At 56.3% G+C, this 21,312-nt stretch overlaps 1 protein-coding gene across 11 annotated transcripts in view; it reads left to right on the forward strand.

Annotated features, from left to right (window-relative positions):
• The first annotated feature begins 1,120 nt into the window (after positions 1 to 1,120).
• LOC116592780 (casein kinase I) overlaps positions 1,121 to 21,312 on the forward strand; it is a 30,727-nt gene continuing 10,535 nt past the window's right edge. For 7 of the 11 annotated variants that reach the window (XM_032346282.1, XM_032346283.1, XM_032346289.1 and 4 more), the window contains exons 1-3: positions 11,678 to 11,753; positions 19,991 to 20,101; positions 20,216 to 20,364. In XM_032346282.1, the coding sequence (XP_032202173.1) occupies positions 11,678 to 11,753; positions 19,991 to 20,101; positions 20,216 to 20,364 (336 nt within the window). Of the gene's footprint in view, positions 1,215 to 8,181; positions 8,330 to 8,469; positions 8,542 to 9,692; positions 9,712 to 11,665; positions 11,754 to 19,990; positions 20,102 to 20,215; positions 20,365 to 21,312 lie in introns of those variants that run through there. The other 4 variants (XM_032346284.1, XM_032346281.1, XM_032346286.1 and 1 more) reach the window with 4 other exon arrangements.

The raw sequence follows: 21,312 nt of genomic DNA on the forward strand, positions 1-21,312 counted from the left end.
AGTAACAGAGTAGGTTCAGACCCTCAGGGACCTAACTCCTGCAGGGATCTCTACAGCAGAGACTCCCTGATACTAGGGGAAGGAGGAGGTCAAGGCTGAGTCACCAGCTGCACGTGTACCAGGCTAAGGTTAGCTGAGAGAAAACAGATGTCTCTGTTTTTTGAGCCTCCATTTCCTCATCTGTGAAATGGGATAATAACTCCCCACCTACCTACTGAGTACCCACGGCCAAGCCTGCCCATCACCAGGTAGCCAGGGCCTGCTTCCATTCTTAGGGCCTGTTCAGTCTCTGCTCATACACTCCTTAACAGTGGCCCCTTCGTCTTCATGGCCCCCTAGCCATCTTAGGGGTGGGGATGGCGGTCTAGGTACCTGTTGGTGAGTGCCTGTGGCCCCATCTCAGTTAGGATAGGAAATTCCATACTCCCCTGAGCTCCTGCTTCTAGCATCTGAGAAATTTTGTTCTGTGTTTCTAATTTGGCCTTCTTGTAAGGGCTCCTACAGCACTCTATGGGCTGAATGAGAAAGGGTTTCCTGCCCTGGGGGGAGTTCCTAAATGCTAAACTCATCTTGTAGTGAGGGTCCTCCCTGTGACCCTCTGAGGCCACCTCTTTCTGCCTGGCCCATCACACCGGGACAGTAATAAGGACGTCATAGTCTCGCCTAGCCATTTTAGCCATCTCTGACTTAATGCTGGTCCCTTATTCTGGGTCCTGGGCCTCCTATGGTAGATGCGGTCCCCAAGGGCTCGGCCTACCACAAGGAAGGCCAGGCCAGGCCCGGCTCTACTCCCTGTGACTGAGGGGGTAATAACATTCAGGTACCAGAATCTGGGCTGTCTCTTGTGGCCGTCTCCTCCACCCCTACCTCTCAAGTGAGAGCTCCTTGCCGGGGTCCTCCAACGCTGATGTAAACTGCGGCGGCGCACCCCTTCTGTGAGAATATTTTTGAGCGCGTATTTTGTATGCAAATGTATATATATTTGTTTAAAACTTGGGTATAGATGTTCTGCTGGGCTAACGCGTGTGTTATAAAACATACATTAAGATAGAACATTTAGAAAGCCAAGATTAAAAACTGGATAAGAATGCAAATTCTGATCTCTCTTCCCACACCCCAGTGGAGCACTCCGTGAATTTCCTGGGGTGCCGGGATCTACTTTGGAAAAAGCCACGATAGCGGCCACCAGAATCCCCTGGATGTTTTCAGAGTGGGTGAGTGGATTCGTGGTGTCCTGAAGAGCAAAGCGGGGGGGGGGGGGGGGGGGGGGCATTCAGTGGGGACCTCAGATGCACGGGCACGTTCCCTTTGGCATGCACGGAGGGAGACAAAAGCGGATTGGGGTGCAGGCTGTGAGGCAGGGTGAGGCCCCTGGGTGGGTCTGGGAAGGGTGAATTGGAGTCCTTTGTAACCTTCGCGAACAATAGATCGTGTTCTGATAAACTCTCCCAGCCTCAGGCTCCTACCTGTAAAACAGGTGGGGTGATCTCCGGTTCATGGGACTGCGGTAGAGAAGTCAACAAGAGCCCGTGGCAGGTGCCCCTTGCGGGGTCCAATAAATGTGCGTTTGCTTGTTCTCTCCTTCTTCTTATCTTCTATGTGCAAAACGCCACGCTGTTGTGAGCAAAGCCAGTGGACGAGTCCCCTAGTTGGCAGCTTGGGATTAAAGACCCTGTCCGCTTCCACCTGCCGCATCAGCCATGGGAGATCCTGGGTGCCAATGGACTCGTCTCCCCACGGGGGTCGGGGGCCACCTTCAAATGTCTGCGTTTCTTCTCATAGCCTTGGCTCGGGCTGTTCCTCTCCATCCTCCAAATCTACCCACCTTCCAGCCCCTCGTCCTTCGGCCGCCCCCAATGGCAACTCCCCACTTTCCCAATGGAAGGGACATGGTGTGCAGTCTGGCAAGAAGGGGTCTCGGGGACTCATCTAGATGTTGTATCTATGTAGCACTTGGTCTCAAGTTAAGAACTCCCCGATGGTGCATTTCACAGGCCACCCTGGGTGGAGGGTGAGGGGCAGCTCAGTGCCCTCTTGGTGCCCCCGCTGATGCCAGGCCACGGGGACCTGGCCTGTGGTGCTCTCCATCTAGCGGGTTCTCTCTGCAATCCAGAGTCCATCTTTCTTTCTCGTGCTCACGCAGCCGGTCCAGGCAGATTGTCAGCATGAGGCGAGCAGGACTCAGCCTGGCTCTCTCAGGCCCGGTGAGGGGTGGGCATCAGGAAATGTTTGTGGACAGACGTGTGACACGTTGAGATGATGAATCGCGCCAGCTATGCTGACTTGAGAAGTGTTGCTGTGGGAATTGGGATTATTAGCCGTGGCAATCATCGTAATTCCCGTGGCCCAGTTAATGAGTGGTTGTGTGTCCTGGAGATGAGATTCCTTGGACTCCCAGAGGATGGAGGGAGCGCGTTTTGGAGAGAATTGGCAGTGGCGCAAACGGCAAGGTTGGGTCGCGCCGAGGGGCATCGAGGGGACAAGCCAAGCTGAAGGAAGGATGCCGGTGGGAGGTGGGCAGAGGTGAAGGCAGTGGCCCTTGGGTGATGCTGGGGTGTTCCAGTGCTCCCCGAACCTGTGCCTTTAGAGATGGGTGGTCTGAGAGTTGAGTCCCCAGTGAAGACCAGCAGCATAAGGGATACCCAGAGGGGTTTTCCCCAGTGGAGGGGAGAGGGCCAAGAACCCACCGTAAGCGGTGGATGGGGTAGGGAGGAACCACGGGATAAGTAAGGCCTGTGTCTGAGAGAAGGCTGTCTGGCACCATCGGGCCCAGGGATGGAAAGTGCCAGGCCCTTGCCTCCACCCCTACGACCACACACCCACGGCAGAATTTGCTCATTGCCCAAGTATTTATGGGGCACCCATTACCAATTGGACACTCACAGGAGCACCTATAAGAGGATTTCTCTCTCTCGGAGCTTATGTTCAAGAGCATTAAAAATAAACAAGTTGATGTGTTCAGCCCATAGTAAGTGCCATAAAGAAAATAAGGCAGGGTGATCTGGTAGAAAGAGGCAGAGGGGAATGGGGCCTGCTTAAGATGGTGTGGTCAGGGCACCCGGTTGGCTCTTGATCTCGGGTTGTGAGTTTAAGCCCCATGTTGGGCATGGAGCTTACCTAAAAAAAAAAAAAAAGAAAAAGAAAAAAGATTGTGTGATCAAAGGAGGCCTCTCTGAGGAGGTGACTTCTGAGCTGTGACTTGAACACAATCAAGCTGTTGAAGGCAGCCAATGACGTCTGCAGGGAGATAATTCTAGGCAGAAAGAATGGCACGTGCAAAGGCCCTGAGCTATGATGAAATGAAGGAAGAAACGAAAAAAGGTAGTTTGAGATGAGGCCTGAGAAGCAGGTAAGGGCCCGATCATAGCAGGCCTGGGAAAGAACATGGATTTCCCACTAAAGACAGAGGGAGCCTTTGGTGCATTTTCAGTAGTCAAGTGCTCTGATCTCACAGGTAACAAACCGCTACAGTATCTATGTGAAAGATACATGTGGTGAGAGGAGGCTGGACTCAGAATATAGCTGGGCGGTGGAGCTAATGGGATGTGTACAATGTTTCAAACATGGGCGAGGGTAGCCAGGGAGAAAACCCTTTCCTACTGATCCCAGATGTGGGTGACCTCAGGGTCTTTCTCAACAGGGAGCCCCAGATGTGGAGTGTAAGAGGACCTTCCCCATCCAGTCTAGCCTTTAGTTTATAGATGGGGAGACCGAAGAAAGAGCCTTAGAGATTTCCTTTCCGGCCCCCAAGAAAGGGGATGTGAATTCTCCAAGTTCCCGCTGAAATTCACAGGCTGAGCTGGGACTCAAACGTGGGCTTCCTGGCCCCTGGTCCAGGACTCTCGCCACCCCACCCTGCTGCATCTCCACCAAACATGGAGGAGGGAGGAACCACTGCCTAGAGAATGACCAGGCGAGGCAATGTGGTGAGGTCACCAGGAGAAGTGTCTAAAGGCAGTGGAGACTGCAGAGGCCCGGGCCAAGGTGCTGATTGGAGACAGGGCACTGCCCTGTGAGCAGTCAGAGGTGGGTGGAACATTATGGAAGGGTCCGAGGGCAAGCTGCCAAGGGCTCGCTGGGTGAGAAGAATGCACCAGGGCAGCATTTTCAGGCTGGCAGGCTTGAGGAGGACGTCTTGGGGGCAGAGCCTGTGGTGGGCCACCAACCCTCAGGGGTCTTGGGAGAGACATGAGTAGCCACCAAGAATAAGAAGCCTGAGAAACTTCCTGCAGGAGCATCCTAAAGCCAAGGCCAGAAGTGAAGACGGAGGGTGGGCCCCCCGCCTGGGTTTGCCCACCTCCACCCAGAAGGGGAAGAGAAAGGCAAGGAAAAAAGCAGCTGGAGCCCCAGCCCGAGGTGCTGGGAGTCCAAGGCAGGGGGCCCGAATTCCACTCCCTGCCGGCTCCTAGAAACTTGTCATTTTCCTCTTCCTCAGGGCTGCTTTTGGGCTCAGTTGTTTTGGTGCGTGATCCTCTGTACTATCCCCATTGGACAAATGAGGCTCAGAGAGTGTAAGGAACTTTCCTAGGGTCACACAGCTAAAAAGGGGCAAAGTCAGCATTGGAAGCTGGCTTCTCAGCCACGGTGGGCTCCTGTCTTGGGCTCCCTTGGTGACTCTGAGCAAGGCTTCCTGGGTCTCAATGTCCACTGTAAAATGATGGGGCCACATAAATGAGCCCCTCAGGCCCCTGTGGTTCTTAGTGGGTGGGGGGCAAACTGTGCCTGTAGGATTGGGGCTCAGGAGCCTGAAGGAGGGGCGGTGGACTCATTCTGGAACTGTGTTCTCCACTAGCCTGGGAGAAGTGGTTGGGGCACAGGCTCTGCCAGGCCACTCCCTCTCCACTTCCTCTGCTGAGCGTAGATATGACGGTTGGATGAGTCGGTACAAGTAATGTGTCTTGTAGAGGCCCCGGCACACAGTAGGTGCTCAATAAATGTAGCTCTTAATGTTTTGTCAGAGAGAGTGACCCCCAAACAGCAGCAACTCCCTGCCTTTGTACAGCTTATAATCTGCTAGGGGCCTCACACACACACACACACAAACACACACACTTCAAACAAGTACCATGTAGAGCATGTTATTTAGAGAGAAATGACAGTAAAAAAAAAATGAAGCAGCAGGAGTGGAGGGGTGGAGAGGAGAGGCAGTGCCCTAGTGGGGTTGGATCTTAAATCAGGAAGACCAGAAGGCCTCCCAGTGAAGGGGATAAGAGCCAAGGCCTCGGGGAGGTGAGCGAATGAGCCATGCAGCTCTCTGAGGGAAAAGCATCCCAGGCAGCAGGAACTGCCAGGGCTAAGGCCTGTCTAGGGCCGTTTGAAGGACCATCCTGATGTTTAATAAACCCAGGATGCTCAGGGGCAAGACTCAGCTGCAGATCCCTTTGGGAGGACCAAAAGCTTCCTCCCCATCTCTGATTTCTTATGCACTATCATCATTAATTCGAGATTTCCCCAGCCCAGTGCTCCAGGGGCTGCGGGTGGGTGAGTGGGAGGGCAGCAGGTAGGTTGCGTGCCAAAAAAAATGAGTCCAAAGTGCCACGTTGGAGGTATGCCGGGGAGTCTCTCCTTCTGCAGAGCGGCTGGACTCCAGGGTGGGACCCAGGTGAGCTGGGACTCCACTGACGCCCATTGTTCCGGGCTGAGTGCATCTTCTAGGTGAGTGAGTGGGTGTGCAGGGAGCAGAACGGGGATGAACTCAGGCTGGCCACACCCTTGGGCCTTCACTGTTGGGAGTTAAGCCTCAGGAAGAATAACTGGGAACCTAGAACGAAGAGAGAAGTCAGGCCCAGAGGTTGCTAGAACTCCGTAAGATTTCTTTCCCTTTGGAATCGCTCTAGTCCTCTTCTGGGTTTTCTCGTCTCTCAGTTTCTCCTTAGAGCTGAGCTGCAAAGCTTTTTAGAAGTACCTCAGGGGGCGCCTGGGTGGCTCAGTGGGTTAAGGCCTCTGCCTTCGGCTCAGGTTATGATCGCAGGGTCCTGGAATCGAGCCCCGCATCGGGCTCTCTGCTCAGCAGGGAGCCTGCTTCCTCCTCTCTCTGACTGCCTCTCTGCCTACTTGTGATCTGTCTGTCAAATAAATAAAATCTTAAAAAAAAAAAAAAAAAGAAGAAGTACCTCGGGGGATGGTCTTCTAGGGGAGTAGGAGGGAGAACTCAGGCCCACAACCCAGGTAATCAGGGGCAGGGTGTGGGAGCATTCTTCCAAGGGAGACAGCGGGTAGTGACAGCAGGAGAGAGCCTGGGAGCAGGCCTTAGGGAACCAGTAGATGCCAGAGCTAAGTGGTGCCAGTCCCTTCCTGGAGAGGGAAGCCATCACTGGGCAGCCGGGCTTGGGTTGATGGTGGGGTGATGAGGATAGAGGACACAGGGGTGCATTCCATGCCTGCCTAGGCCTGGACACCTTGTCTGACTTTAGGAGAACTTGGAGCCACCCAGAGGGCTGGCATCCCTGGATGTTGGAAGCAGAGCAGCAGGATGCAGGGTTGGGGAGAATGGGATGAAAACAGATGACAGAGGGCTGGGCATTGGTGATGGCTGGCTTCTAGGACAGGGTCATACTTGGGCACCTCCAGGGGATAAAGGAAGTCATAACAATGGGTACAACAAGCTCATGGGAGGAATGAGGTAGGTGGCTGCTGCCCAGGCCAGCTGAGTGTGGCCACAGCCGGGTCGGTGTGAGTTCAGACCCAGTGTTGCCTGTTCTCCTGGGGCTTCAAGGGAAGTACAGAATACAGACCTATAGTATGAAATCGGTGCATTTGAAACATTGGTTATCAATTAATAAAGCAGTATAAATAACAAAAACACCACGCAGGTCAAGCAAAGCCCACCACCTTGGCTGGTGAACCCCTGCTCTGGCAAAGAGGGCACTGAGACCAGGTTCTGGCCCGGGCCAACTATCTGTGGGGTCCTGGGCAAACCCCTCCCCTCTCTGGGCCCCAGTTTCCTGATCTGGAAGAGAAGAGGCGCCTGATCTGCGGGGTCCCACCAGTTTGGACAGGGTGTGACTAAGTCCCTCAGGCTCTAGGGAAGATGTGGTTATTAGGGAAGTGACTCTTCCCGGGAACCATGCTTCCTGGACTGGCTGCAGCGCACTCTGGTATTTCGTGTTTCCACCACCACAACCATGTGTGGGGATGGACGTGTGTCATAATTTGGAGCTTTGCATGGCCCAGTGTCAATATCATCGTTTTAATAACTTTGCCCTGGAACCTTTCATTGGCTACCCTGGAAGTTGGTGAGAAGCCGTAATTAATTATCCCAGTGACCTGGGGAGCCAGGGGTCTCCTTCCTGATTTTGCAGATGTGAAAAGCCAAGGCCAGAGTTGGCAGGTGCCTTAGCTAACCCTGCACTGCCAGGGACCCTGACTCCATGTTAGTTCCCTGGCAGTGTGCCAGTTTCCTCACTGAACCAGTGAGACCAGGATCAGGGTTTGTACCGGTCACAGTCTGGGCTGCTGGAAGAGCTGGGAGTATCCCTTCTATGGGGTGAGGGACCCGCGGGGTGGTGAGGGTAGCTGAGCCCTGGTTACCTCCCTGGGTCTTTTGTCACCTGGGCACTCTCTGTCTCCTGCTGTCCTGTCCAATCACTGACCTCTGTTCTCTGTAGTACTCAGAGCTCCCAACTCCCCAGACATTCTTTTTTTGCTGTGGCCTTCGCAGGGGCTACTGCTTTGGTTTGAGAGGAGAGAGAACGGGGGAAGAAGAGGCTTTGGGATCTAGAAAATCCCGGCTTTTTGTGCAGCGCCTCCTCCCCACCCCCACCCAGCTTTTTCCACCTGTGCCCCAGACCTGATCAGGGTGTCGGTGGCCGTGTGTGTTCCCCGGCCCCACACGTAAGACCGCGTTCCTGCAAGGCGCTCCTCGCCAGGCGGCGGGGGCGGGGATGGCTAAACCATGTTTCCCGGCCGAGCGCTCCCCCCACCCCCACGTCCCCGGGAGCCGAGGCGCGGGCCCTTTAAATCCTCCGGGGCGGCGGCGGCGGGCCGGGGATGACATCAGCCGTCGGGCCCGGGGCTCAATGGGAGCCGGCGGGCGCGCGCCGGCCGGGAGCGCGCGCGCCGGCGGGGGGGGCGGGGGGGCAGGAGGGCCCGGAGGAGGGAGGCGGCGGCGGCGGCGGCGGCGGCGGCGAGAACCCAGAGCCCGAGCCCGAGCCCGGCCGGGGCCGAGCGGAGCGCGGCGGCGGCGGCGGCGGCTGGCGGCGGCGGCTGGGCCGGGAGAGGCTGGCGCGCCGGGCGGCTCCGCGAATCCTCCGGCATCCGCCCCGGCGGGCCGCCCCCGCCCGCGGCAGCCCCCCGAGCAGCGGCCCGGCACCGGAGCCTTCCCGGCGGGGTAAATATTGGGGGGCCGCGGGCCCGCGGAGGGGCGCAAACCCGGGGGGAAACGGGGCTCCCTCCGCCTCTTTGTTTTTGCGCGAGAGGGAGGGGAGGGGAGGGCGGACACACGCGCGTTCGCACTCGGGTACGGGGCGGGGGGTGCAGCCCGGGCGCCGCCCGCTCGGCCCGGCGAGGACAAAGGCGCGGCTGGGGACGAGGAGGAGGAGGGTGACTATTATTTTGCAGGCTTCGCCGGGGGAGCCCCCCCACCCAGTCCGGCCCGCCTCCCCCTCCCCCAGCTGGACCCTTCAAGGCCCCGGCCGGCCGAGAGGCCACCCCGGGGGCTGTAACTGGGGGACGCTGCGGGAAGGGGGGGCGTCCAGGCCCGGGGCGCCGGGGGCACCCGAGACTGTTGATACTGTTGACTCGGGCTTCCCGGCCAGACCCTGGGCTTGTGTGTGTTTCGCCGGACAATCAGCGGCGCCTCCCCCGTTCTGTCCTGGCTTGGGACCTAGGGGTCAGCGAGGCTGCTCCCGCACAGTGGATGGGGGCGCTCGGGGGCGCGTGGAGGGGCCCCCCGACGTGCTGGGCTGTGTGGTCACCCAGCCACCGATTCTGTTTTCCTTTGTGGAGAGAAAGAAAGGAGTGGGGGTTATGTATCAGCTCGGATTCTCCCATTTCTGCTCGTGAGAAATCCGTGTTTGGCGAGTCTCTGTGGCACATGAAACTATGTTCGTGGCCGGGTTAGCTCTAGAGAGAGGATCCCCGAGCCCCTCTTCACGCCCAGACTCCAAGTGGGGTGAGCCCCCTCCCCAACTTTGCCCTGAGTTCTACATATGTTCCTCTTGGCACAGCCTTCCGCGGAGAGAAGGATTCGGGGAGAAGGGAAGGGGATCCCGAGTGCCTGAAGTTGCGCCCAGCTGATGCCTGGGCTTGGGGCTCCTTTGCCTTCCTGTAGAATGTCCCTCCAATTTCTACTTTAATGGTCCAGTGATGAGGGCCCTGGCTGGGGGTGAGGGGGTGTCAGAGAGTAAGAAACCTGCCTATGCGCTCTGCTGTTCGATAGTTTGTGTAATTTGTTTAAAGCTGAAACTCCGGGTTTGCGTCTGCCCTTTTTTTTTTTTTTTTTTTTTCACTTCATTTATTCCAACCCCCCCCTCCCCCCACACACACACCCCATGGGAGAAGCGACAAAGAACTGGGAAGCTTCTCCTTTCCCCGACTGGATCCTTTTTCCTCTCCTCTGGGAGGGTTTTTAGGGGATAGGGCTGGGACCGTGTAGACTCTCCCTGGGGGCCCGGCCCCCCCACTTGGTCTGGGAGACTAGCGCCCAGCAGTGGTTTCCGGCAGGGCTGGTTGTTTGCACCCTCTCTTCTCCCCTTCTCTGCCCACAGCCCGGTGAGTGGGGAGGGGCTGGGGGTCATGTGCAGTGTATTTATGTAAGGCACCCAGACGGAGGGCGCGGGTATTTATATAATCCGGCGTGGGTATTTATGTAATATAGGATGCGGGTATATTTATGTTCCTTTCCTAACCTGCGGCTTTCCCGGCTGCCATGTGTGGTCTCCGAATTGGCGTTGGCGGAAAACGGGGGGGGGGGGCAGTGTTTATGTATGTACACATCCTCGACACCCCCCCTTCCTCTCTCCCTAGTCCCCCCCCCCACCGCCCCACTGTGGGGCCCCTGGTGTGTGTTGGCTTTTTTTCTTCCTTTGGAGTGTACACACAGGTCACTGTGTATGTGAAATGTGTGGCATGTGAGTTTTCTGCAAATGTGGAGTGCGTTCCACTGGCGGCCACCGGCCAGGCGTGTGGGCAGAGGCCCTTGGTTGAGAGCCCAGAGTTTGGCTGGCCTGGGGTGGAGGCTGCTTCCTTGTGGTCCTCAGTGAAGGGCTTGTGGCTGCTCCGCTGGGAGTTAGGTCCTGGGGCGAGAGGTGTCTCTTGGGCAGGAGCTGGTGGCTTCCTGCCTCTGCTGGGGCAAGAGCTCCAGCCTGGCCATCTTCGTTTGCATCTCCCCTCCCAGGTGGGTCTGGCTTTGGGGATAGCCCGGGGCTTGGGGAAGGGGCCCCCCCGCTGCTGTGCCTCGTGCAGCTCCTTCTCCATCGTCCTGCTTTGCTTCCCAGCCCTGGCAGGAAGTAAGTCCTGTATGTGTCAGGTGGGGGCAGCGGGAACCCTGTCTGGGTTCCAGGTGAGGACACTCTGCCACTGGGGAGCAGGGGGCAGGTGATGTGGCCTCTCTAGGCCTGAGTTCCCTGTCTGTAGAGGGAGGCCCCTGCTCTAGACATTCTGAGATCTTAGGGATCCCCCATCCTTTTCCTGTTCCATAGCCACTGTCCTCTGTCCCCTAAGTGTAGAAACCGGCTCCTGGCCTTTGAGTTCCCCTTTCTGCGGGCCAGGACCTCAGAGGGCAGAGGTCTCTACCAGGGTGGCCCCTGATGTCGCATGAGCTTGGGCACCCAGGGTGGGGCATGGGAAGGAGAGGAGCCGCTCCCATCAGACCTCTCCGTCCACCCCAGAGCCTGGTGGCTAAAAACCTGGCCGTGGTCCCCTCAGTTGCTCTTTGGGGCTCTCTAAGGAGACCCTCCTTCTAGTCTTGAAGAAAGCCAGCCCCAAACTGTCCATTCAAGGAAAAAGCGTGTGGAGAGCCCTGTGCTCGGTGTCGTGAGGTCCAGAGGGGGAGATGGCTGGCTGCTCTGAGGCCCCCTTTCCTGCTGCCCTCTGAGCTGGAGAGGAGGCCTCTCTCTCAAGCTGGCAACTTCTGGCCTCTGGAAAGACCGGGCCAGGCTGTGGAGACTTGGTGCCCAATACTTGTGACCAGAAACGTGGGGGCTTGGAGGTGGGAGCAGGGGACCCTGTCGTTTTTGAGTCTTAAAGGGGCTTAGGGACTCCCGTGGGACCCTCCATTCAACATGTGCTCCCATCCCGGAAGGTGAGAACTTGCTGGTGGTTGCCATGGTGGCAGTCCCAGCGTGATCAGCTCCCGATTTCCACCCCCCGCCACCCGCTTTGTCTTTGACTTTCCCTCTTAGGGTCTTGGCCCCTTGTGACTGGCCCTCCCCTGAGAAGCTCCTGTCAGAGGGTCCCCACATGAATGTCCCCCAAGGAGATGCTTACTTGGCTCTTTCCTTTGGGGCATTAGCCCCTGACACACGTCCTCAGCCTGCCTCCTGGCCCTCACAGGGGGACACTCTGGCCCACCTGACACCCGGGTGCCCTCAGGCAAAGCCAGGGCAGCTCTGTTCTTGTACAGTGGGAGGGCCTTTGGGGGGCGGGTGTGGTGGGGTCCAGCTGGCGAGGCTCCCTTCCCTGCTCCCCGCCTTCCTGACCCCTGTGTCTCTGCTCCCCTCTGCAGTGAGAGTGAGTCATGGAGCTGCGTGTGGGGAACAAGTACCGCCTTGGAAGGAAGATCGGGAGTGGGTCCTTCGGAGACATCTACCTGGGTAAGTGTCCCTGACTCCAGCCTGGTGTCTCTGGGGCCCCTGGGACAGTGCCAGGGACAAGTAGGAAGAAACATGTCGGGACTTCAGGCTGTCCAGCCAGAACTTGGCTCCGGCCTCCAGTGGCACATTTTTGGTCATTTTGTCCCCAGGGCCATGCCAGGTAGGGAGAGAAGCAGCAGGTTGGGGGTGAGGCTGACCAGGGGAGTGGGGTCACACAGTCAGGGTGGGGCGGGGTTCCCGCTTGCTGCAGGCTGGACGCAGGAGGGTATTTTTAGCTCTGGTTTCCAGCTGCAGATGACCTGGGTCTCCAGCTGGGCGTGGGAAGGCCCAGGCTGGGGTAGCACCCCTGTTTCTTGCCTCCTGGGGGAAGGATGCTGGTAGACAGAAGAGGCCTGGGCTATCGCTCAGCTCCCAGCTGGGCCCCCTCCTTCTGCTCTGTCCCCTGGAATTCAGCCCAGGCTGGCTTCGGAATGACAGTGACGCAGGCTCTCCCAGTAACCTCTGGGTAGGGGTGGGGGTAGGGGTCTGGTCAGAGTTTTCAGGATCATTCTCTCCGGATGGGCTTCCTGTTGAAAGTCTGAGTTTGCGCTCCTGTTGTCATTTTAAACAAACCGCTGACATCTCAACCCCGTTCCTCAGCCTGGCAGAGGAGAGGCGCCCGCCTTCACATGCTACCTTCTCAGCTGCCCGAGCGCATGCGTGGTCAGGAGCCACGGCTCTTCCCCTGCAGTTGCTGGTCTGGAGGGGAGGGCCTGTGGCGGTAGTTGCAAGTGGGAATTGATAGCGCAGGGTGTCCAGCCCCTAGGGTTTGGCCTCATTCCTGTCTCTTGGCCACTCTTTCCCTCCTTGGAAAAGCAAAGTAAATCATTTCTGTCCTGGGCAGAGAAAAACAACAAGGCCTTGTGCTGTGCTTGCTGGTTCTGAACCCGGGAGGCAGGGGGCGTTCTCTTACCCAGCGGTCTGGGTCTCTGCTCTCTTGGGGTATGAACTCTGCTTCTCTGTGAGTTGCCCTCTGCCCCATCAGAGAGGACAGGGAGGGGACACTGTCTGAGCACGTAGTTGGTGCTGGGCAGGCTCCTCTTTGTGGTTGCCCCACACAGCAGCAGGTCGAGCTGGAGCCCTTCTGTTCTGCACACACCAGAAGCAGGTGCGGCGCGGTCAGGCTGGCCTCCCGCTGCTTCTCTTGCCCGCTAGAAAAGGCAGCCCTTGCACCCGTGTGAGTGCAAGAGTGTGACAGAACATGGGAGGGAGACGTCAGACAGACCCGAGTTCCAGACCTGGCTTTGTGCAGCCGTTGGGAACGTCAGGTGGCTGCTCTGTGCCTCAGTGTCCCCATATGGAAAGTTCATGGGATAATGAGGCCTGACTGACCAAGGGGAAAAAGAGGGAGCAGTGGCTTTTGGCACAGATGCACATCTGCTCCCAGGAAACATCCAGTCCAGGGCCTTCTTCCTGTAGAAGGGAACAGAAGCCCTGAGAGGGGAGGGGCAGGCCAAGGTCATTTGGAAAGCTGGTCCCTGGTCCATGTGGAGAAACCTCCCTGGGGGCAGGACTTCCTGTTTATCTAGTTCATTTTGAAAACCCGGTCTGGCTTTACTCCTCTTTGTATAGGCTCCGGAGTAAATTCTACCAGGCTTGGGGGCTGGCTTTTCTCGCATAGCTGTATGCCCTTGAATGGATGGTGACCTCCGCTGGTCTTGGCTTCCCCATCGGTAGAATGGGGTCAGGAGGCCTGCGAGGTGGTGAGCGGTGATGAGACCCCACTGTGCACACCTGCGCGTGCTCGGCCCAGCTGTGTCGCTCTTCTGTTGTGTCCTCCGCCAGCCCGAGGTCTTTTTTGGAGATTTGCTACTGTCAGAGGATTTGGGTCCACTTGGGCCTGAGTGGGGGTGGGGCGCCAGTTCTGCCTGGAGAGCAGTTAACCTGTCCAGCCTCTGCTGGGTGCTCAGGCCCAGGGACCCTGGCCTGATGCTGTGTCCTGCCTCCTCCTTCCTGGGCTCCTGTCGCATTGCTGCGAGGACAGTGGTGATTGTAGGGCCTCCCCGGCTGGCCTCGCTGGCTCCCTTTGTTCAAAGCCCTGGCCACATTCTTGTCACTGGTGCCAGTGCCAGGGCCCGACTCCAGATGGCCTCTGCAGGTGGGGCTGGGCGCGGCCTCCAGGCCCTGCTTTCCAGGATCAACCACAGGCGAGTACTGGGTGGATGTGGCTGCAAGGCCCGTGGCCTCTCATGAGGGTCTCGGGGCAGCTGCACAGGGTCCAGAAGTAGCCGAGACTGTGTCCCCTCTGCCACCACTGGCTGTGCGCCCTCAAGAGCTCCCTGTGCTTTACTCGTGGTCTCTGTTTCTCAGCTCTAATCGGCGGGGCATCGGTCTCCCCGGGGTCCTGTCTTGTTTGTCTGTGTTGGTATCTGAATGAGCCCTGGTGTGCACTTGGTCACCCCCTCTACCTACCCAGGGCTTCCCCAGGCCCCCGATCCTAGGGCTGGCCAGCTCCAGGCCCTTCTCTGTGTCCGCGTGTGTTTTCCAGACTGGCCCATCCTCCCATGGGGCCACTGTCCCTAATTGCTGGGTCACCTCTGTTGTCTCCCTCCCCCTGTTCCGGCATTTCCCACTAGAGTTCTCCTTTGTTGCCCCCATAGAGGGTGAGTTGAGAGCTCGTCTGGGCAGGGCTGCCTCCGCTGGTCTAGGCCTCAGTGTGTCTGTTGGTGGAATGAATGAGATGCTAGACAGTTGGGAGAGAGAAAAAAGCAGGGACTTTGGGGACTCACATTCAAAGCCCAGCTCTGCCCCCAACAAGTCCTGTGACCTTGGGCCAGTTACTTAACCTTTCTGAGCCTCAGCAGTGAGAATTCAGGGAGACCAGAGAGAAGGCTGGTCGTCTCCAGACAGATCGGAAGCAGCTTGAGGGGCCCCTGCCGTGGTGGGAACCTGGGGGGTGCCATCCACTGTGGGTGTTTTCCAGCACTCTCCAGGGACCCAGAAGCTTCACCTGAGAGCGAGCTCCCTGTCCTGGGGAAGTTAGTGTGGTGTTTGATCTCTTGGCCTTAAGTGTTTCAGTTTCTGTATGTGTCAGCTAGAGATACAAACAGTAGTCCTTGCAGGATGGCGGGGGAGTTGGGGCAGGGTGTGGGGGGGGTAAAAGGGCTCCTCCCACCGGCCCCTCCCCATCTCGGGGAAGGGTGTTCTCCGCAGCACCTCTTCCCTGCATCTGTCTGCTGAACCATAGTCCTGGGGGCCCTACGTTCAGAGTGTCTTGGTCTCTGCCCCCTGCTGGGTCTGGGGTCACCATCAGCTCTCATCTAGGTTTCCCTTGCCCCTCATGTTCTCTCCAGTCCTTTCTAACATGCCAGTGGGTCTGAACAGGGGTGGGGGTGGGGGGTGGGTTCGTCCCCCAGTCTGGGGACGTTTCTGATCATTGGAACTGAGGGAAGAGGGGGTGCCGCTGGCAGCTGGTGTTAGGGACGCTGCAAGCCATCCTAAAACGCACAGCACAGGTCCCACGACAAAGAATTGCGGGGCCCCAGACGTCAGTAGGGCGGAGGCTGTGAATCCCTCTAAAAAGGCATCCTTGCCTGGCCCGTGAAGTCTCAGGCTCAAGGCCAAGATCTTCACTTGGCATTTGAGACCCTTCTGATCACCTCTTCCACAGTCTCCCACAGTTGCCTCAAGCTCAGGCTGCAACAAACCACTCAACTCACTGTACCCCACTCCCAGTGGACCTTTGCATGTGCTGTGACCTCTGTCTTGCACAGTCCCGCTCACACCTCCTGGAGCCTGTGCCACCTTTCCTCCCACTGGCCTGTCCGTGGTTAAGACACTGGGCTCATGTCTGAAACCCAGGGGCCTGTACTTACCAAGCCCAACTTCTGCTGAACACTTACTAGGGGCCAGGCACTCTTTTTTTTTAAGATTTTATTTATTTATGTGTGTGAGAGAGAGAGAGCGTGCGCATGCGCACAAGTGGGCAGAGTGGCAGGGAGAGGCAGAGAGAGAAGCAGGCTCCCTGCCGAGCAAGGAGCCCGAGGCAGGAGGACCCTGGGATCATGACCTGAGCCAAAGGCAGTGGCTTAAGGGACTGAGTCCCCAAGGCGCCCTTGGGCCGGGCACTCTTGGCAGCCTGTTGATACCTCAGAACAGCCTCCCATGCCATGCCCTCCCTGCTTTTCAGAAACGTGCAGGGCCCTCCCTGGTGATGCGTGCTGATGTGCCAGAAGCAGTTTACCATTTGCAAAGTACTTTTTCTCCACTTGCTCCCTGGATTTGGTGATCTGTTTTCTTATTAATTTTATTTTATGGGGGTCACAAATGAAAACACACAAAACCAAAAACCAAAACGCAAAAACATGCTGAGTGAAAGAAGCCAGTCACAAGGGATCACGTATTGTATGATTCCATTTAAAAGAAATGTCCAGAACAGGCAAACCCACAGATACAGAAAGTAGATGAGTGGTGGCCTGCAGCTGGGGTTTGGGGGAGATGCGGAGCGAAAACTGAAGGGGCCTGGGCTTTGGAGGTGGTGAAAATGTTCTGAAGTTGCTTGGGGTGTGAATCGCACAGCCTTGCGAGTACACTAAAAACCACTGAATTGTACACTTTAAAGAAATAATCGTGTAGTACATGAATTGTATCCCAACAGAGGTGTCGGGAAAGATGGCAGCCCATAATCTAGAATCCAGTAAAATGTTGTGCCCTCCTGGGCTAGGGGTCAGTGTAGCCCTGCCCGGCCCTCACTGGTTTCTCCTGCTTCTTTCCAGTGTTTTCTTATGTAGATACAACCAAACACAGATCAGTATGATTTCCCCCATCTTTTCATGTTTTTAAACTGGAGAGAGCATAGAATGCACACTGTTCTGTGTGCTTTGTTTTCTCACTTCCTGTATCTTTGAGATCTTTCCACTTCTGCACAGAGAGAGCTTCCTCATTCTTTTTCCATTGTATTCCGTGTTATTGATGGGCCATTCTTCATTTAACTAGGCCCTGGAATGACGGCCATCTGGGCTGTGTCCAAGTTCTGCTGTTGCAAACACCCCACAGCGGACCGCCTCATCCAGGCCCTTTCTGTACTCACTAGGGTGTTGAGTGCACCCCTAAACTGGGAGCCGGCTTATTCAGTGAACACATGGGCTCTTTGAGCCATGGTCCCCACCGCCCCACAGCCCCGTGTGGGACAGCGTAGGCGTCTCACCGCAAGACCTCCGCCAGGCACTGGTGGGGGAGCTCTTTGGGGACCATTTGCGTTACTCTCACAAGGAGGTTGAGCATCTCGCCATTTTTATATTAATGATTTCTTTCTCTTGAAGCATCTCTGTAGGTCCTTTACCCTGTTTGCTTTGAGCCTTTGGTCTTTTTCCTACTGGGGCATAGGAGCTGGTTAACATGTTAGTGCCATCATCCCCTTGCCACTGGTAAGTTACAGGGATATTTCATAGGACTTTGTGGCTGGTGTTTTGTTTGTTTTTTTTAAAAAAAGATTTTACTTATTTATTTGATAGACAGAGATCACAAGTCGGCAGAGAGGCAGGCAGAGAGAGAGGAAGGGAAACAGGCTCCCTGCTGAGCAGAGAGCCTGATGCGGGCTCCCAGAACCCCGAGATCATGACCCGAGCCTGACCCAAGCCGAAGGCAGAGGCTTAACCCACTGAGCCACCCAGGGGCCCCTGTTCCTGGTGTTTTTGCCACAGAGAAGGAATTCCCATTTTAGATGGGATGGAGCCATTTTTATTTTTATTTTTTTTTTCTTTTTCCTAAATGGCCTTTGGGTTTTAAATCAGGGATAAAAAGCTTTGCCTGCCCCAGAGTTGTAAGGCAATTCTCCCTTCTCTTCTTCTCAGGTCTCATTGTTTTCTTTTTATTAAATGTGAGTAGATAAAAAGAAGGCATACAGCCAGTATGCCTGCTGTCAGGCCCCTTCCTCCCCTTCCCCTCAGAGGAGGACGTGCCTGTCACCGTGTAGGCCCCCGCCGCCCCATGCTGTCCCCTCCTCTCCTTTCCCCTCAAAGGGAACCACCTTCTCCCTGTTGAAATTGTTCCCTTGTGTTAAAGAGTTTTGTTACGTTTGTATCCCTAGACCTAACCCCGTTCGGCATCGTATCTTTTCAACCGTGCGGGCCTTCTCCTGTCTCTTCCTCTCCTTCAACGGAGGTAAAATTTGCATAACACAATTAACCGTTTTTAAAATACACAATTCAGTGGCATTTGGTACATTCCCAGTGTTGTGCAACCACCGTTCCTATCTAGTTCCCGCAAACATTTTCTTTTTCTTTTTTTAAAAAATTTTATTTATTCATCTGAGAGAGAATGAGGGAGAGCATGAGAGGGGGGAGGGTCAGAAGGAGAAGCAGACTCTGCTGAGCAGAGATGTGGCACTCGATCCCGGGACGCCAGGATCATGACCTGAGCCGGAGGCAGTCACTTAACCAACTGAGCCACCCAGGCGCTCTCCCGCAAACATTTTCATCACCCCAAAAGAAAACCCCATACCCGTTAGGTAGACACACCCTCTTTCCTCCTCCTCACCCCTGGCAATCACCAGTCAACTTCTGGGCTCTGCCGATTTACCTATTCTGGACAGTTCCTATAATGGAATCCTACATCTCTGCTTTGGTGTCTGGCTTGTTCACATAGCACGTTTGCAGGGTTCATCGACGCTGTAGCATGTAGCAGTACTTCATTCCTTCCTGTGGCTGAATAACATCCCGCTGCGTGGAAAGAAGCATTCAGTTTGTCCACACTGCCCGTTGCTGGGCACTGGCTTGTCTTCACCCTGGGTTCTCGTGAATGGTGTGGCTCCTCATTCTCTCGGACAGCATGTTAAGATGCTGGGAGCCGAGATGCCTGGGTGGCTCAGTTGGTTAAGCGTCTGCTCTCTGCTTGAGTCAGGATCCTGGGGTCCTGGGATTGAGCCTGCCGAAGCAGGCTCCTTGTTAGCGGAGAGCCTGCTTCTCCCTCTGCCTGCTGCTTCCCCGCTTGTGAGTGCGCTTTCTCTCTCTCTGACAAATAAATAAATCAAATCTTAAAAAAAAAATTGCTGGGAGCTGCCCACCAGCTGCCCGGAGCCAGTATCCGTTCCTTTGCCCTGCCCTGTGGCCTTCTCTCCAACTGCATGGCAATTTAGCTGTTCTGATGTCAGACTTCAGGAGTCATGACATTCTTGTCCTCCTGGAGCTCCCGTGTTTCTGAAGGACAGACACTCGGGAGTGGGCTTGCTTGGGAGAGGGTTTGTGTGTATTCAACTCTACTGGGTAAATGCCAGCTTGGTTTTCAAAGTGACTATGCAGGGGTGCCTGGCGGCTCAGTGCCTGGCAGCGTGTGACTCTTGATCTCGGGGTTGTGAGTTCGAGCCCCATGTTGGGTGTAGAGCTTACTTAACAACAAAAAGGCAAAGCGGCTATGCTCACTTATACCCCACCTTTTTCTTTTTTCCACACAAACTATGGCTTCACTTGGGATTTGTGGTCTGTGGGGGGTGAACTATAGTGTCTTTTCTCAGATGGCCAGCCAGTGGTTCTGGGGCTGCTTATGGCAGAACCTCATCTTGTCCCCTGACTTGAGACGCAGGCTTTCTCCTGTCCTGCAGTCTTCTGGGCTGGTGTCCTCCCCTGGCTCTTCTGCTCTGTTTGTGTGTGCTAAGTAAGGCTCCACAGTTTCAGTCACCCCTGCTGCAGTGACACTTGGCCTCTGTCCCTCAGTTTGGCCCCTGGCCTCTCAGCCCACTCAGTATTAGAGCTGAGGAAACTGAGGCAAGGCACAGTTTGGGTTTGGGTCTTTCTTGGGACTTCTTGAGACAGAAGCTTGCCCCACTCCCTTCTCTCCTCCTTAGCCCTGACATCCCACTGACCTCACTCCTCTCCAGCTCAGGGGCTCCCACTCTCCAGGGTAAAATTCCTCTCCCGTGATCTGTGAGCCGTCTGCAGCCCATCTCGCCTCCCTTCACATCTGACATTCTGGCTGCACCAGCCTGTGGCTCTGTGACGTGTCCGCAGTTCCTCCTGGCCTTCCCCTCGCACATGCGCTCTTCCCACCCTCCCCTCCCGCCCCAACTGGCCCAGGGGTCCGCTCTGTGCCCACGGTCCCTCCACTTCCCTTGGATGCAGTGCAGGGCCCTCTGCCGCTCTTCTGTCGTCCCCCAAGGGGTGCTGAGCTGCTCAGGCACAGACCTCTGACTTGGCCCTGACCTGAGGCCAGCTGCCTGGCCGAGCGTGACCCAGGTCCCCTGTGCCCTCCCTCGCCCCTGGCAGGTGCCAATATTGCCTCTGGTGAAGAAGTTGCCATCAAGCTCGAGTGTGTGAAAACGAAGCACCCACAGCTGCACATCGAGAGCAAGTTCTACAAGATGATGCAGGGAGGAGGTGAGGGCTGGGCGGGACCTGGGGGCGGGGCCTGAGGCGCTCTGGGGGCGTGCATATATGCGCATGCGTTCAGGGGGGCGGTCCCACGCTGACAGCCACTATTCTGGCCCTCAGTGGGAATCCCGTCCATCAAGTGGTGTGGAGCGGAGGGGGACTACAATGTGATGGTCATGGAGCTGCTAGGGCCCAGCCTCGAGGACCTCTTCAACTTCTGCTCCCGCAAGTTCAGCCTCAAGACGGTGCTGCTCCTGGCGGACCAGATGGTGAGTCCCTCCCATAAGTCCTCCCCAGCCAGGGACTGTGGGCCCTGCTGGGCTTGTGGCTTCCCTTCCAGCCTCTGTTTCCCCACCGGGCACAGGGTACTAGCCCTGCCTTCTGCCTCTGAAGGATGCCACAGCAGGAGGTAGTGACAGGGAAATAGGACAGCCTTGCTGCCTGGACCAGGACCAGGGGACATTGACCATTGACTGTAGAATGGTGGTGTGGGGGGCGTGAAATGCAGATCTCTAGGCCTCCTGGGTTGGGGTCCTGGAGTAGGACCTAGTACTCTGCCCTGGGATGATTTTTTTTTTTAATTTTTAAAGATTTTATTTATTTATTTGATAGAGATCACAAGTGGGCAGAGAGGCAGGCAGAGAGAGGGGGAAGCAGGCTCCCCGCTGAGCAGGGAGCCTGATGAGGGCTCCATCCCAGGACCCTGAGATCATGACCTGAGCCAAAGGCAGAGGCTCAACCCATTGAGGCACCCAGGCATCCCTGGGATGATTCTAAAGCTAGTGATCACACAGACCTGGCTTGCACCCCGGTGTGCTGACTCTGGGTGATCACTAAGCCTCTGTGTCTCCCCTTTGCTGGGCTGTTGCAGGATCAAGGGGGACACCACACAGTGCCTGGACCAGAGCAGATGCATGCCTACTGATAAGCAGTTCTTCGATCCTAGCATCCTTTATAAACTCAGGATAGGAAACCTTTTTAAAAAGAGAAAAGCAGGGACGCCTGGGTGGCTCAGTTGGTTAAGCAGCTGCCTTCAGCTCGGGTCGTGATCCCAGCGTCCTGGGATCGAGTCCCACATCGGGCTCCTTGCTCTGCGGGGAGCCTGCTTCTCCCTCTGCCTCTGCCTTCCACTCTGTCTGCCTGTGCTCGCTCTCACTCTCTCTCTGACAAATAAATAAATAAAATCTTTAAAAAAAAAAAAAAAGAGAGAGAGAAAA

Source organism: Mustela erminea, chromosome 6 (genome assembly GCF_009829155.1).
Source record: "Mustela erminea isolate mMusErm1 chromosome 6, mMusErm1.Pri, whole genome shotgun sequence".
Taxonomy (NCBI): Eukaryota; Metazoa; Chordata; class Mammalia; order Carnivora; family Mustelidae; genus Mustela; species Mustela erminea.